This window comes from Nycticebus coucang, chromosome 6 (assembly GCF_027406575.1).
Source record: "Nycticebus coucang isolate mNycCou1 chromosome 6, mNycCou1.pri, whole genome shotgun sequence".
Taxonomy (NCBI): domain Eukaryota; kingdom Metazoa; phylum Chordata; class Mammalia; order Primates; family Lorisidae; genus Nycticebus; species Nycticebus coucang.
This window is the reverse complement of record NC_069785.1, coordinates 36,649,859-36,667,467: the sequence shown is the minus strand read 5'-3', so window position 1 is coordinate 36,667,467 and position 17,609 is coordinate 36,649,859. Positions and strand designations below refer to the sequence as shown.

The following is a 17,609-nucleotide window of genomic DNA, read 5'->3' as shown; positions in this document are numbered from 1 at the left end:
TAGAGATATTAGAGGACAAACAGGTCATAAGACTTCATGTTTTGGTGAGGAAGTAGGAGTGGACTCCCAGATTTCTAGCTTGAGCAATTAGGTTATATTCTGTGCAATCAGGCTGGCATAAAAATAAACTAAATAAGGACGGGTGCATTTCAGTCAGAGTCCCAGCAAGGAACACATGACTCACTCAGCTGGGATTTTGGATTTTCAGTGAAGGAACTTTCTATAGATGTGTGGGCAGGTTTAAGGGAACCAATCATAATTACTGAAATTCCCCAGGTCTAGCAACAATAGGAAGCGTGTGCTACCCAAAGCTTGAAAGAACAAGGGAAAGAAATGGAATTACCAGAAATCTCAGAGACCTGGGGGCCACAGAAGAAACTATAGTCACAAAGAAATGCAGCCAGAACTTTACAAAGTGGGGAGGAGTGACCTTACACCCCTCCCGTCTACTAATCTTCTGCCAGGGGCTCCCCTGGATACACCTGAATGCAAACCCAAAGTTGCAATCTGCAAAGGTCAGCCTCCTGGGACACAGGGCAGGGCTGAGAACGGCTGAGAATGGATCAGGGGAAGCCAGAATAGGAGAGAATTTTGGAATAAAATGATGAGGCTTATTTTCAATATTTTGATTTCCAGGCATCTCTGGGGCAATCATGCAAAGCTCTGCCCTCAGCAGACAGTTCTGGGCTCACATAGATCTTTGGGCATTCTTACCTGGCGTAGCAGTGACCTATTCTTCTTACTAAGACTTGTCATGAGGATTAAAAATGGTATTGGTGCTTTTAAAAATACTGTAGGTTATGGAGCCTATAGCTTAATGGTTAGAGCACTGGCCCCGTGCACCAGCCTGGGGGGTTCAATCAAGTTTGGAGTAAATTTATAGTTTCTTAAGGAGATCTCTTTTATTAAGTTCTGATAAGGATTAGTTTGTCAACAGCAGTATTGATTTCCTTAGTCCTATTTGACAGTCACACCTTCTTTGAAAACTGTTACTCAAAACAAATGGCCAGAATCCCAGAGAAATTTCCAAATTTTAATGTCTCAACATGCTTCTTCTCCTGCTTCCTCACCAAAATATGAGAACCCCACCCTCCACCTGGACTTTGCTCTGGCCTCTGATAAAACTATAGAACTTAGGTGAAACCTGAGTTTTGAAAGCAAAACAAAAGATTTCTCAGGACCCTGGTCTCTTTAACTGGTGGGTCCACTTTACCATTTCCTTGAAATTGTTGGATGCCAGAGGGCTACTTCCCATAATTTGGTTTGAAACATGACCAGAGGAGTCATCAAAGTTAGTATCCCTTAAGATTCGTGGAGATTTTTATGTTGTTCATTATAATCAGGGCCTATTTATTTCCTACATAATAAAAGAGCAGTTTGAGTTTGACATGGTTCCTACAAAGTCATCTAACTCATTTACCTGCTGCAGATAGTGTTAAACACGAGAGGTGTTTCTTCGGCGTAGACATAGTCCTCATAGGAAGGGAGGTAAGTGCACAGGATGCACGTTTCCTTATCGTACTTCACAAATACTGCATTGTTTTTTAATTGAAGGTTCATGGTAACCTGAATCAAGCAAGTCTGGTAGTGCCATTTTTCCAACAGCACGCGTTCACCTTGTGTCTTTGTGTCACATCTTGGTAATTCTTGCAATATTTCGGATGTTTTCATTATTATTGTATCTGCTACCATGACCTGTAATCAATAATATTTGATGTTACTATTGCAGTCATTTGGGAGCATCCCGAACCCTGCCCACACGAGACGAAGAACTTAATACATGTTGTGTGTGTTCCGCTGCTCCGCTGACTGAGTGTTCCCTCATCTTTATCTCTGTCCTCAGGCCTCCCTATTCCCTGAGACACAGCAATATTGGAATTAGGCCAGTTAATAACCCTACAACAGCCTCTAGGACTCAGGCGTCCTCAAACTTTTAAAACAGGGGGCCAATTCACTGTCCCTCAGACCATTGGAGGGCCAGAATATAGTTAAAAAAAACCCCAAAACTATGAACAAATTCCTATGCACACTGCACATATCTTATTTTGAAGTAAAAAAACAAAATGGGAACAAATACAATCACACCACCTCATGTGGCCCGCAGGCCGTAGTTTGAGGACCCCTGCAGGTGTTCAAGTGAAAGGAAGAGTCAGCTGTCTCTCATTTTAAGTCAAAAGCTGGAAATGATTAAACTTAGTGGGGAAGCCATGCCCAGAGCCGAGACAGACCAAAACTGGTTTTAGACAGTTCCCCAAGATGCAAATGCAAAGAAAAGATTCTTGAAGGGAATTTAAAGTTCTATTCCAGTGAACATGTGAATAATAAGAAAGTGAAACAGCCTCCTATCCTTTGCTGATAGGAAAACAGTTTTAGTGGTCTGGATAGATCAAACCAGTTACAACATTTCCTCAAGCCAAAGCCTAATACAGAGCAGGGCCCCAACACTCCCCAGTTCTACGAAGGCTGAGAGAGGCGAGGTGAGGAAGCTGGACACGGAAATCCGAAGCCAGCAGAGGTTGGTTTATGACGTTCATTTTTTACACATAATACTATTGCCACTTAATAGACTACGGCAGGGTTTTCCATGGCACACATGAACCTACAGTAAACTTCCGTGGCACACTTATATTATGTTGAGTGACAAGAATACTGTACTTTGCACTTCTTTTGAAGACCAATTTAATGATCTTTAAAAGTATTTGAGGCACACCTAGGATCCTCTTACAGCAGACCCGGGTGCCATGGCACACCACTTGAAAAATCATTGGACTACAGCATAGTGAAAATGTAACTTTTATATGCACTGGAAACCAAAAAAATCATGTGACTCACCGTATTGGCATATTTGCTTTATTGAAATCCTCTGGAGCAGAACACGCATTTTCTGAGCTATGCCTGTACTTGAGTATAACCAACCAGCTGTGTTAGTACTATCACTGGTTTCCTTGCATTCATTCTTGCCAACCCTTCTTCCAAACTAGTCTCACTGTAATACAAATAGATTGAGTGTTTGTGTCAAACAACCCTAATTCCGTCTCTCTCCCTTACATGCCTTCACATTTTGCACATTGTTCTCAGGAAAAATGCCAACATCTTTACCCAAGTTCATAGAGCCTTGCTTGACTCAAACCCTGCCTGCCCCTCCAGGTTTGTCTCAAACCTCTCCCCTCCTTGCTGTGAATCAGCCCTAGAGACCTTGCAATTCTTCGAATGTGCTACTCCCTCCTACCCCAGGGCCTGTTTACTGCTGTTCCTGCAGCTCAGAAAGCTCCTCTTTCATCCCTTTCACTTGGCTTTCTTTTCCTTTGGATCTCAGCTAAAGAATGCCTCTCGCCCCTGACCTTTCCCCCACAAAATAGGTCAGCTCCTCCCTGCCCCATTATATGCTCATGGCTGCATATCTCAGAGCTACTTATGAGTCCTTACTTATCACAGTTTTAAAGTTACACTTTAGTATTTGAGATTATTTGATTAATTAATATTTGAATAAATAGTATATGTCTGTCTTACTAGATTTTAAACTCCATGAGGTCAGAGACTCTTTTGTGTCGCTTTCTACTACATCCTCTTGGTGCACAGTGGGCAATGAATAAATCTTCATTGGACAAACAAATGAATGACAGGGCCAAGCGTCTATATAGGCAAAGATCCAATATGGATGGGTAGGGGGAATCTGGCTGTAGCCATGCATGTGTACACACACTCAATATCCATGAACAGCTATCAATTTTTTAAAGTATATTCCAGAAAGAAGAGCAGAAGAGAACGTGACTGGTGGCTAGAGTGAACACCTCTGTGCATTCATTCATTTTTATTCATTCAGATGTCACAAGATGGAAAAATTTTCTTTTTGATTAGAACAGTTGGCAATATAATTTTCCTTGGGAAGAGAATTATCTTGGTTGCAACAATAATATAAAAGACTGTGGTAAGTCTTTGGGTTAAGAAGTGAGGCCCCTTTCCCTACCAGAGGTCCTCAAACTTTTTAAACAGGGGGCCAGTTCACTGTCCCTCAGACCTTTGGGGGCCTGGACTATAGTTTAAAAAAAATATGAACAAATTCCTATGTACACTGCACATATCTTATTTTGAAGTAAAAAACAAAATGGGAACAAATACAATTCACACCGCCTCATGTGGAGTTTGAGGGCTCCTGCCCTACACCATCCACTGCTTCCCCAACCAATGACAGGATCATAGAATCCAGGCTTGTAGCTTTCTGATCATCTGACCTGTGGTAGAGACAACGCTCAGCCCTCAGGGGATTCTTTTTGTATACCAATTGTCACAACTTGTTCATTAATATGAACTATGTGACAGACATTTTAAAATGAAAGCCACTAACAAGTGTCTGACATGGAAATTCTATGCTTTTGACCAAAAGATCCATCCTGCAGATACCAGGAAGCAACACTGAAATTTTATTATAAGCAAAAACACATTTGATTTACACTCTTTACCTTCACGAAGACCACCTACCTCTGCGTGAAGTATTATCGACATCATGACAGAAATGGTGATGCCGGAGAACTAAGTGCATGGACTGTTCTTCTTGTGCTCGGAATAAAAGATGTAATCGGATACAATCATTTCATTAATACACACATGGCCCAGTAATGGGAATACAGAGGACCAGATGGCCAGGAGTGGACTGAGATGAAATGAGATGGGTGTTTGCAGTTTAGCAACTAACTACTTAGCTGGTATGGATTATATTAAGTCCTTACAGAACCACATGAACACATTTTCAGAATGAAATTCTGGCTTTTTGTCCAGAAGCCCCATTCCCAGCATGAGGAGAGATGCCTGTTTTCCTGGAGTCCTGCAGGGTTGTTGTGACTAAGTGGTTGGTAGTGTATACCATTGTATTAATGCTCAAACTAGACTGCATAGTGGAATTACCTGGAGAGTTTTTTTAAGAGAGAGAGAGAGAAAAAAAAAAAAAAGAACTAAAGCTTAGTTTCATCTCCAGAATGTGGAGTTAATTAGTCTGGGGTACAGCTCAGGCACTGATAGTTTTCAAAGCTCCCCAGGTGATTTTAAGGTGCCTTAAAGTTTAAGAACCATCCCATTTGTGTAATTCCTGTATTTCAACAAGCAGGGGCACTTTACATATCAATAAAAGAAGCAGGTGGGTGTGTGGTGTTATATGGGAGGGCTCAAAACATCCCTTGCCCCCAAATAGCTACTCTTTCCTTATGTGCAGTGTTTGAAAAAATACCTAGAAAACTTCATTTCTTTGGATGAAGGCTTTGCAACTTCAATGAGGATAATTCCTCTGAGAAGGATAATACATTAAGTGGTTAAGTTATTAACACCCTGGTGTATGCTCATTTATCGGATTATTTTCCTTTATGGTGGTGGAATAAGGGGCCAGGGGTGGGTGAAGCATGATAGTGAGAGACTCAAATGTCCAAAGGATGTGGATTTCAAGTGAGTTCCTGGTGTGGGAGATTTGACGAAGGCAGTCTATAGTCAGATGGAATGACGAGTGTATATCAAAAGAAGAAATTTGGTATGAGGATCTGAAGGTCATAGAAGACTGAAGCAGATCACATGGGAAAGTGGGGGTCCATGCCCTTGCCAAACCCTTGACTGAGGGTGCGGTGAGTGACAAGTGAGTGGTAGCCCTTGTCCAGCCTCACTAAGCTGCAGAAATAAGAAGCTCTCCATACCTGATGAATGTTGTTGCCTGAGAGTGATTAGAAGGCAAGTAAGTTGATAAGAATGGAAAAAGCATAAAAGCCTCTGGCCTGAGTAATGTCTGGGACCCCAAGATCCTGGCAAAAGCACAAATGGACTAAATTTCAGGAGGCAAAGATATTAGGCAACCACAGCATCCATCTATAATTATGAGAGCATGAAAGAACCTTGGAAATAAGCTCCAGATTTCAGAAAAGATTCCTTTGGGAAGAATACCAATTCTATGTAATAACCTTGGCTGTTGACAGGAAGCACCAGGATAGGTCCAACTTTCAGCTCTAACTTTTAGCAACACACTCTTAATGTTGAAGAAGTGCAGGATGGGCACATGTGGAAACTGAAATATATTCTCCCAGTTTAACAATTCTGTCAAGGGAAGGACCTGCCCACATGCTTCTCCCCTGCAATTTCCTCATCCCTTTCATACACAGTGGAAAGGCACTCAACAGGAAGCCCAAGTATACCCAGCCTGCGTGGCACTCTGGTCAGACAGCCACAATGAAACCGTGAGGAGAAGGATGCCCAGACTCCCGCAGGCTCTTCTGCACTGTAACTGAATGACTTTTGAATAGGATTGACTTAATAGAAATCCCTCCGTGGGGTTTAATGAGCACCCCCCCGCCCCGGAAGCTCTCAATGTGAATGGGAATCATGACTTGACATAAATGTGAAAGATTATGTGTCAGCAGGACTGATTTGATTCTTAACGGAGTGTTAATTTATTTGCTGTGATTTCACACATCTGTTTTGACCACAGTACCATATTATGTTAATCCTGGAGCTATTGCTACATGTAGGTATATTCTCTATATACAGGGTGGGTAGGGAATTGGGAATTTGTACATGGGATTTTTTTTTTAAAGTGATACATACCCTTTCATTCAAAGGACTAGTACACAGATGTTAAGATTTCCCTCGTCATTTGGATACATAATTTCTCAGGACTAAAATATGGTTTGGCATTTGGGTACACGAGATTGAAGAATAATTTTGAAAGTAACAGGCTCTGAAGGATCTTTAATTACAAAGCAAGCCACCATATTTACAGCTACTTAAGACTGGTAGATTGGACAGCTTTGCTTTCATTGGAAACATTGCCTTCTACATTTTTGTCTGAACAGCAAAAACAAGAGTTTTTCTAAACATTTGAGCTGAAGTTTAAAAATAGAGAAGGAAATACAAAAGAGAAAACTCACTTTGTAGCAGAGGGGAATAGATTCCATCTGCCACTCATGTTCTTTTAAGGCTCATAAGACAGGATGGGTTTGCCCCTTAAGACGACAATTTGATGGTTTCATTAGGAAACAGATGTATGTAGGCCACTGGGGGAGATAAAGCTCAGTTAATCCTGGCTGTTTGTGAATGAAATGTACAGGACTTCAACACAGAGACCAATCCCAAATCGAATGCAGTCCCTCCCAAGCCCCACAAATCCCAGGAGGCTACAGATGCTGGCGCTTTCCAGGGCAGATGTATCCAGGGCTGCGATCAGCTTTCCAAGGCCGCCTCTCTGACGCTGCAGCCCAAGCCTTCCATGTGAGCTATAGTCCTTGGGTTAGTTTAGCTTGTGCTGGGACCAGTGGTGAGAAAAGAACGGAAGTGAGAGCAGGGTGCGGGTGGTTAGCAAGACGGGTTTCCACTGTGGGGTCCAGACTATCCCAAGATAGTCTATCCCTTAGAAAGTGAAAGTCTCCTCTCTGGCTTGAATGTCACTTATGATCATGGAGGACAGCCAAGACTATTCAAGGAAAGTGCCATTCTCCCAGGTTGAGGAGAAGAATGAGCTGGAGCAGCTGCCCTTCTCTTACAACACATGGTGGAGTCTCCACAGTGCTAAAGACAAGTACCAAGACATCCGGGGCATGTCCTCTGCTCTCTGGGAATTTACAGTCTAGTAGAATAAAGGCCAGTAGACTAAAGGTCATTCTCACAACACGTAACAAAGTTTCTATGAGGTTTCATTTACCAAGTATTTGAAGCTGCAAAGCTCAAAGGTTCACCTGGGAATCTGTGGTCGAGAAGAGAATGAAATTTTAAGAATATGTAAGAACAAGAGCAAATCTAGATGCATGCATGTAGTAATGGGACCATTGTTAGTAGCTCTACATTCTCTCCCCATATCAGAACATTCAACCATGCGTTTTGCTATGTGTCTTTGCAGTTTTCTTTCTAGATGTAGGGAATATCTCTCTGCTCTGGTAAGACATGGATATGCAGGGCTAACAACTGAGGCCTTATGTTTCTTTAGATGCTTGCAGGTGACTATGTCCCCATGAGCTAAACCACTTTACTTCCCCTTTTCTTCCTCAACGATCACATTTTTCATCCTCTTTATATAATTTAGATCTTCTCAAGACCCTCAACACTGCTTTCTTCGTAGATCTTTGCTATCTGTATGACTTTACACAAGCTACCTAAGCTTTGGTCAGCTTTAACATCTATGAAAAAAGGAAGTGAGATTTCCTATCTCTAGGATCCTTCCTTTTTACTCCTGGAAGTAAAAAAATCTCAAATTTTATTGTTCTCAGAGCCACTGACTAGAACTTGTAAATAATATTGGTTCCTGCTGGGAGTGGTGGCTCACTCCTGTAATCCCAGCACTTGGGTGGCTGAGGTGGGTGGATTGCCTGAGCTCACAGGTTCAAGACCAGCCTAAACCAGAGAGAGACCCTGTCTCTAAAAAAAGTAGCCAAGCACTGTGGTAGGCACCTGTAGTCCCAGCTACTTGGGAGGCTGAGGCAAGACGATCATTTGAACTCAAAAGTTTGAGGTTGCTGTGAGCTAAGATGCCACGGCACTCTACCAAGGGTGACCAAGTGAGATTCTGTCTCAAAAACAAACAAACAAAAAAATGTTGATACCTAAGACTTACTGCATAGGTATTAATTTGGCAGTTCTGGAGTGGGACCCCAACATCTGCATTTTTAATGAATATCCCTAGGTGGTATAATGAACGTCAAAGTTTTTTCTATGAGTGTTCTATTTTTCATTTTAAACCACTGCTTTAATAGAATAGAATGGGTTTTACATAAGAGATGCAAGGAACTTCCCAGTTGACTTAAATGGGGATCTGCAACCAGAGGGGAACTGAAACAGCCAGGATCTAACAAGATGAAATAATGCTCTAAGGAAATTCAGAGATGCCCAGCTCTACACAGCACCATTTTATATTTAATATAGCACTATCAGGACAAATTATTAATTTAAAATGAAGTTGATAGGGCTCAAAAGGGAAATTACAACATAGTAAGTGTGAAACAACTTGTGAATGATTAGTAAAAATAAGAAATAGTTAATTGTTTTCATAATGTGGTAGTGAAGTGATTTTTATTTAAAAACAGGCTACCTAGACTAATAGGTGTCTTAAAAATCTAGGTTTTGTATATAAATATCTTTGTGTGTTTATATGCCTGAGTTGTATACACACGTTTATATTTTGAATCTATATGGCATATTAAAGTATATTTCAAAACAATAAACTAATGGTCAACATTTCAGTGATAGCTTAGTACTTGGAAATTGCACTGTGAAAACATTTAAAACATATTTCCTGCAATCTATGTTCTTAGGATCACAATCTTCAGAGTTTTAGGAACGCCAAAGTGTAGATTATTATGATTTTGAGTTGTGCAGCCTATTTGGGGAAATCTAAAGATGTCAGACAGATTTTCCTTGGGATTTTCTCACTCATTTTGTCCTTGTCTAAGATCGTTTACTCCAAAAGTGTCTGCTTGAGAAGGCATCGCTACAGGGACCCAGCACCTAAAGAGGCAGGAGGGAAGGCTGGGAAAACACTCCAAGTTTGAGCTGTGGATCACTATTTCATCTGGAAGCTAACTGGATAATAAGATATCCCTCCATCCCCAGCCCAGAACCTCTTCTCTGTTCAGAAGGAAAATAAGAAATGCCTGCCTCAACCTTAATGTTTATCTACACTTTATACCATTCTCCGCTGTTAGTAGACTTTGCACTTTAAAAAGGGAAATGGGGAAAGAAATTGTTAGTAGTGAAAAGCTGCTTTCTCAGGGATAAAAGTATCACCCCTAGGAGAGAATCTCAGTGAGCCTTCTGGTGCCAAAGCTTGGGTTGCATCTTTAAACATCATTTTATGATGGAGTGCACTGTGAGCAAGCTGGAGCATCCTGTTCCCAGTCCCTGGGCTACCAGCTACCCAACCACCTTGTTGGTTCTAGGACTGAAGGCTCACGGTGGTGCGGTTTATGTAATACGCACATGTGCTATGATTCCCTTGGATAATTAAGGCTGTGTAATATGCCTAAGATGAGCTGGCAACCCTTTCACCGTTGTATTTTTGAAAGGATGACAACCACTTTCCCCATTGTGCTTTTGGTACATTTATATGCAACTCTTCCAACTATGTTGTCTCCTAATACTGACCCCTAAGCTAATTAGCAGCCTGATGCTCTAGACAGAACTGACAACAAAATGTAAATTTAAGAACAGAAACCAGGATCTGCTCATTGAGGGGAGAAAGCCAAGGCCCAATAAGGAAAGTGGGTGTGGGTGTGGTTGTGAGCAGCTCTGTTTCTGTTGCAGAATACCAGGTCTCCAATTCAGACTTGACCACAGTTTACCTGAGGAGTACCCCCTCCTCCTGTTAGTAAAAAGTAAAAGTAAAAAAAAAAAGGGGCATCTAAGTTTGCTCAGAAGGAAGCCAGAGAGACCTTTAACCATGGCCACCCCACTCGCTCACAGCGAGGCACCTGTTAGGTACACGTTTGTACCCAGAACCCCATCCTCGGAGGCAGCTTCACACCTGCATTTACGCTTCAGCCTAAACGGATTTTCAGCGAGCTTTCCCCACCCCAGCGTGGGCTCCAACAGAGGAACCCGATTGCAGCCTCACGCTCACTACGCTGTCCTCTCCAAGGAGATTTAAAAGCGACCCCCGTTTTCGTTCACACTATCCGTCCCCCAACCAGCACCTCGATCTAGAGAAGGAATTTGAGTTGTCTCCCCGAAGGCAAAAAGGGCAAAGGTGAGGATGCAGCAGGGAGGGTTAACTACCTTCTCACGCCCCTCCCCACTCACTCACGCGTCCGCTCCCAGCTCCCACCTCCCACCTCCGGCTGGGGTCTGCAGTCAGGTGAGGTTACCTGGATGCCCCGAGAAGCCCCAAGGGGCGCTGCAGTCCTTCCTTTCGAAATCGCCCCACTCCCCGCCGGGTCCCCGGGACTCTCGCCCCTCTCCCCCCGCGCGCGTCCCCGGCCCCTCGGGCTCCGACGCGCAGCGACAGCCGCACGCCGCGCTCTGCTCCCCTCCGCCGACCTGGCGTGACGCAGGCGGAGACTACTTAAGGGAGGATTAGAGGCGGCGGCCGCGGATTCCCAGCCCGGCAGCCAGCTCCGCGCTCCGCCCCGGCCTCGCGGGCTGCAGCGCGGGAGCGCCAGGTGCCCGCCGAAGTCGCAGGCGCAGAGGTGCCCGGCCCTCCCGGGCCCTCCCGGCCCCCACCTGCGGCGGAGAGCGGCGCCCCGAGGCCGTGCGCGCGCGGGCAGGAGCTCGCCGACCCGCACGCTGCCGCCCCGCCCCGCCCCTCGTCCCGCCACCCGCGGCACCCGGACCCGACCCCCGGCGGCGGCGCCGCGGGTTTGTCCCGGCTCTCCGGACCGCGCCAACTGCCCCGTTAGTCGGGACGCGCTTACATTTCTTTCCCCGTTTCCCTTTTTAAAGTGCAATAAAAGGGAGGAGGGATCCTTGGATTTTTATTTTAAATTCGGTTTTTCAATTGGGAGGCAATTCGCTCCCAGTCGGGAAGCGCGGCCCGGGGAGGGGCCAGGAGCAGGAACGTGCCCGGTGCTGCCCAGTCTTTGTCTGCCGCCGCCGGATGCACAGCGATGGGGGAATGGACCATCCTGGAGAGGCTGCTGGAAGCCGCGGTGCAGCAGCACTCCACTATGATCGGGAGGTAAGGGCGCCGAGCCGGCCTGCAGCTGGCCCCGTCGGGCGGCCCCGGGAGTCCCTGCTCGCGTCGGGACTGAGCCCCCACCCCAGCCCTCAGCCGGTCCCCTGCCTCCTCCCCAGCGTCCTCAGTCAACGTGAAGGGTTACCCAACTCGTCTCGACGCCCCCCTCCTCCAGCCACTCCTGACCGGCTCCCCGGTCCCTTCCCTGTGAAGCACCACTGGGGCATTCGCTCTTCCCACCTCAGAAGAGTTGTTGGCTCAGGCTTGGTGCCCCCACTCTCCAGAGTCAGAGCCAATCTCCATCCGGTTCCGTAAATAGAATCTACAAAGAAGGCAGGATTGCATGTGGACAGAGAAGGGCAAATGGGGAGATGGATTTGCTCTTCAGAGCGGATGCATCTTTTCTCAACAAATATTTATTAAGCTAAACTGGTCTGGCTGTTAAAAATTAACACAGCCTACACTCCTGATGACATAGATAGCCTATAGCTATCTATCTTCATATATATGATATATATCCATAGCTATCTGTTTATAGGAAGCATTAAGTTTAATATTCATTTTGAGAATAAATTAAGTACAAACTAACTATACACGTGGGGAAGTTATGTGCAGACCTTGTGTAGACGTTGCAACACGCCCTGCCCAGGCATTCTGTGTGCGTTTACCATATTCAGAGTGAAGTGTGTTTTGTGCCTCTATACGCTCCATATACAGAGATGAAATCTATCTATTGCAAATGGACTATGTCCAGTGTGTGAAGATGCGTATACCTGGGATCTTTGTAATATGAAGTGTTCCCAGCCTACCACACCCAGCAGAAAAGGAAGAGACAGACAGGTTTCCCGGATTCCAGTTCAGTACCACGCAGGGATGGACAGCTCCCCTGTCTAGGGGCGGGCAAACACCAGAATGGGGAAGGGAGGCTCAGGGGTTTCCTGTTAGTGACGCAGCCGGTGAGAACCTCTCTCCCTCCCTCTTCCTCCGCTCAGGATCCTGTTGACTGTGGTGGTGATCTTCCGGATCCTCATTGTGGCCATTGTGGGGGAGACGGTGTACGATGATGAGCAGACCATGTTTGTGTGCAACACCCTGCAGCCCGGCTGTAACCAGGCCTGCTACGACCGCGCCTTCCCCATCTCCCACATACGCTACTGGGTCTTCCAGATCATAATGGTGTGTACCCCCAGTCTCTGCTTCATCACTTACTCTGTTCACCAGTCTGCCAAGCAGCGAGAACGGCGCTACTCGACCGTCTTCCTAGCCCTGGACAGAGACCCCCCCGAGCCTATGGGGGGTCCTGGAGGAACTGGGGGTGGGGGCAGTGGTGGAGGTAAACGAGAAGATAAGAAGTTGCAGAATGCCATTGTCAACGGGGTGCTGCAGAACACAGAGAACACCAATAAGGAGACAGAGCCAGATTGTTTAGAGGTTAAGGAGCTGACTCCACACCCATCAGGGCTGCGCACTGCATCGAAATCCAAGCTTCGAAGGCAGGAAGGCATCTCCCGCTTCTACATTATCCAAGTGGTGTTCCGAAATGCGCTGGAAATTGGGTTTCTGGTGGGCCAATACTTTCTCTATGGTTTTAGCGTCCCAGGGTTGTATGAGTGTAACCGCTACCCCTGCATTAAGGAGGTGGAATGTTATGTGTCCCGGCCCACTGAGAAGACTGTCTTTCTAGTGTTCATGTTTGCTGTGAGTGGCATCTGTGTGGTGCTCAACCTGGCTGAACTCAACCACCTGGGATGGCGCAAGATCAAGCTGGCTGTGCGAGGGGCCCAGGCCAAGAGGAAGTCAGTCTATGAGATTCGTAACAAGGACTTACCCAGGGTCAGTGTTCCTAATTTCGGCAGGACTCAGTCCAGTGACTCCGCCTATGTGTGAGAAGGCAGGTTTGGGGAAGGCTTGGGGGCCCCAAGGCCAAGGACTGCTTGGAGGTGGCTGAATCTGCCCTCATTTATGTGACTCTCACCACTAAGATGTAAGATAAGGCTGGTTAAGAAAAGAATCTGCATCTGTGGAAAGGAGAAAAAGTAGAACCATTACCACATGTCACATCATTGGTTCCACAGAGACAACTGAGGAGAGAGACGAGGTGGATGAGTTTCCCTTCATCCAGCCCTTTCCACGTATGGCCCAGCCTGATCCTGATAGCAGTGGACTCACACAGCTAACAAGTAGGACTTGGCTCGGCTGAGCTCTGTGTCCTGGTGAATGGCCAGAGTCAAATACTTCAAAATTCGTGACCTGTCTCAACACATCCCTTTATCCTGGGCTGCAGGACAAATTATCCTTGAGGCATCCTTCATGTATATCCCCCACCAGCATGCCCCTTTTCCTCAATCCAGGATAGCATGCCAGCTTTTTCTGAATCTGGCCTTATCTTAGACCTTACATGGTTTATTTGCAAGCTAGAGGGAATCACATGGGGTGCTTTTTGGAGAATGGCCACAGCAGAAGTTTGCGTGAGAGCCCCATCTGACTGGCCCCTCGTCATTATGAAAATCTTAGGAATGTCTCAATATTTCCAGTTTTCTAACTCAAACTGCACTGGTGCTGTTTATTAGGGAAGGGGACTGGGTGGGAGGGAGGGAATTGCAATATGCAACTACAACACGTCTGGGAGATGGTTGTTGCACTGTTAAGTGTGGTTCTGAGCTTCAGGATATTTCTTCTGCCTTCTAGCTTGTGGACTTTGGATAATATTAAATGGATTTGTTTTGGTTAATATTGAGGGTGTCTACCCGAGCTACAGAATTTCTAACTGGTGTATCTCACTCATTTTCTGACACAGTTTCATTGTGCACCACAGCTGCACATCATTTTGCCATGGTTTGAATTTACCTGTGTGCTTACACCAGAGACCTTAATCAGCCCATATCATTCCCAACTTATTATTTTATCAGTTATTTTGAAACACATATACTCACTTCCACTGGCTTAAAGAACCTGGAACTAAACACTATTGGCTAACATGTGTTTACAGATGCTTATTTGAGACATATACCAAAGGTTCAAAAACCCATTGCTTTGGACTGTGAATATATTTCCTTCTCTTTGCTCTTATTTATTTAAGTGCCATACTGTACCTTTCACATCCACTGTGTATTTAGTTAAAGCATTGGCCAAGAGGAATATTTGGATAATGTGCTTTTATGAAGCCCTCTGTTCCTTTGGATTTTCATTATCATTTTTGATTTAGATATGGACATGGTGTAACACACAACTGAGGATTTGTTTAAAATAAAGTTCTTGCCTTTTTTTGTAAAATGAGAAGAGTCTGAATTTTTCTATTGTGGTTGGGGTTCTATTTATTTAAATGCATGTTCAAAAATGTTACAACTGTAGAACACTGGAGGCAGGGAGTGAACAATGGTCCAATAATATTTGAGAGATGATCAATGAAATCCAATCAGCTGCTGACAGATAAACAGAGGCTGGTCTGTTTTATGAATGTTGAGAAGGGAGTGGTGAGGCATTCAAATAAGAGTATTTATTAACCTCTTTTGCTTTTAGTTCAAAACATCTGTTTGTCTGGTTATATTAATATTTCTTATAATACTCATGTTGATAACATTAATATATCATATTGACCCATTCTAGTAAGTAGTGGATTATTTTCCTTTTCCACCTTATTTTTCCTATCAGGGATTGATCATTTGGCAGGCATGCTATTCTCCCGATGCTTTCTTCAGGGCTGATGCTTAACACAATGTTAATCCAATGGCAAAACAGGACCCTGGAGACAAGTGCTGCCCAATAGAACTGTGATGATTTTGTCCATCCGTGCTGCCCAATTTGGCAACAACTACCCACATGTGACTATTGAGCTCTTAATATGTAACTAGTGTGACTTAAGACCCGCATTTCTAATTTTACTTAGTTTTAATGAATTTAAATAGCCATCTATGGTTACATGTTGCTGTATTACACAGCACAGTTCTAGACTTTTAATCACTCATTTCTAATTGGTTTCTTCAAAGGGGATTGATCCATTGTTTATATGTTCAAAGACATACTTTATAACTACATTTCACTATCATTTTTGGTATTTTCTGCCTACATGTGGTCCCGTTAGTTCAGTAGGCTAATGTTCTTCAAAGCTAGTCACCTGCTCATTCCCATGAGTGCTTGGCTTGAACATTGCCAAGCAACATGGAGTTCTCTGGATGATTGTGTTTGAAACGCTATTGTTGCACCTTTTAACTATGGTGATGCAGTTGCCCTTTTTAGAATGAAAATATATTCATTTAAATCTATAGGTTTCTATATGCAGTATAAATAACCATTGGAAGATGATTATCCCCGAGTAAAGAAACAGATCCTCCTCTGTTTTGTGTTTGGTAAGCTAAAAATGTCTAAGACACCTCCCAGAGATGGAGGAAGAGTGTTGCTGGAGAGCTCTTAGCATATGCTTGGGTGTGAAAGAAATAGGGAATCTGTGCAGGAAAACAAGGTCTGTTGTATTTATGCCTTGACGTAAGATTAGAAGAACCATAGTGTTTCCTGGAAGAAATGCATCCCAGATCAGCAGGGTTGATCTATTTCAGTTCTTTGATGTTTCCAAACACCCACAAATAGGAAGATTATTAATTCACTTTTCAGTAATGGAGAAGGAAATACACTTTGTTTCAATCTCATCAGAATGACTGGTCTTTATCAGTCTTTGATTCTTTTGCTGTCTATCTAATGAAGGAAATACACTGCTGATTTGATGGTTTCTGTGGTTATGTGACGAATGTGACCTTAGTCTGCATTTCGTGAGAGGGCACCCTGGATATATTCTCTTACCTTCTGGTGAACGGAAGCCCCTCTTGACCTGTGCATGCGCACTTGCGTGCACACGCATGTGTGTGAGTGGACATTGATGAAGTAGTGAGGGGCACTGCATGAACTGGGTTTAAAAGTGTAGATCAGGGTTTTCCGCTTTTTTTTTTTTTTAATCTCACGGCACACTTGAACCTCGTTAAACTTTGGTAGCACACTTAAATTACGTTGATCAAGAAAAAATGTAAAAAAAAGAAAAGAATATACTTACTGTGCTTTGAGCTTCTTTCAGAAATAATGTAATTAATGATCTTTGAAAATGTTCCCAGCACACCTAAGATCCTCTCACAGCACACCAGTGTGCCTCGGCAGACAGGTGGAAAACCACTGATCTAGATGGCTTATTGAGGCCAGGAACTGTCTGACCTGTATTGTCACTATCTCATTTGCTACCAGAGAGATGAGTGCTTCAGTTTTCTGTCTTGGAACAATCTTATAAACTCAGAATGTATGAAAACCAAACACATCCTCTGAAGACATTAAGGCAAGTCTTCTATGGTACATTTGAGGAAACCAAAAGTTCTAAAATTAAGACAGTGGATTTTTAGGAAAATGGTGAAAGTATTCAACTAGGAGGGCTGGAATACTTAAGGAAACAATATTTTTGTTGGTTTTACTTTATTTCTATTTTATGAAGTAAACTAGTTTGCCAGGGCTGCCGTAACAAAATCCACAGAATCGGTTTTAAACAATGGAAATTTTTTTTTCCTCACAGTTCTGGAATTTGTAAGTCCGGGCGAGTTCTGGTTTCTTCTGGGGCCTCAGCCCGCAGATGGCGGCCTTCTTACCGTGTCTTCCTGTGGTTTTTCCTCTGTGTGTGTGTAACTCTGGTGTGGCTTTGTGTGTCCAAATTTCCCTTTTCTATGAGGATACCAGTAAGACTGGATTACAGCCTTATCTGTACTTAATCACCTCATTTTAACTTAATCACCTCTTTTAAAGTCCTATCTCCAAGTACAGCCACATTCTGAGGCATTGAGGTTTAGGGTATTAACAAATGGATTCGGGGGAGGGGACGAAACTCAGCCCATGACACTAATTTTCAAATCTGTAGGTACCCCTATGATTAGTGGAATGAGATAATTTGTTGTTCAAAATGGGATACGTTTGAGAATGAAAAGGGCAGGGTAGCTAATTAAATGGAGCACTGGAA

General features: G+C 44.1%; 1 protein-coding gene across 1 annotated transcript; it reads left to right on the top strand.

Annotated features, from left to right (window-relative positions):
- Positions 1 to 11,043: 11,043 nt before the first annotated feature.
- Positions 11,044 to 14,899, top strand: GJD2 (gap junction protein delta 2). The gene is made up of 2 exons (XM_053594946.1): positions 11,044 to 11,629; positions 12,619 to 14,899. The coding sequence occupies exons 1-2, from the start codon at positions 11,559 to 11,561 to the stop codon at positions 13,511 to 13,513; spliced, it is 966 nt and encodes a 321-aa protein (XP_053450921.1). The 5' UTR covers positions 11,044 to 11,558; the 3' UTR covers positions 13,514 to 14,899.
- The last annotated feature ends 2,710 nt before the right edge of the window (positions 14,900 to 17,609 follow it).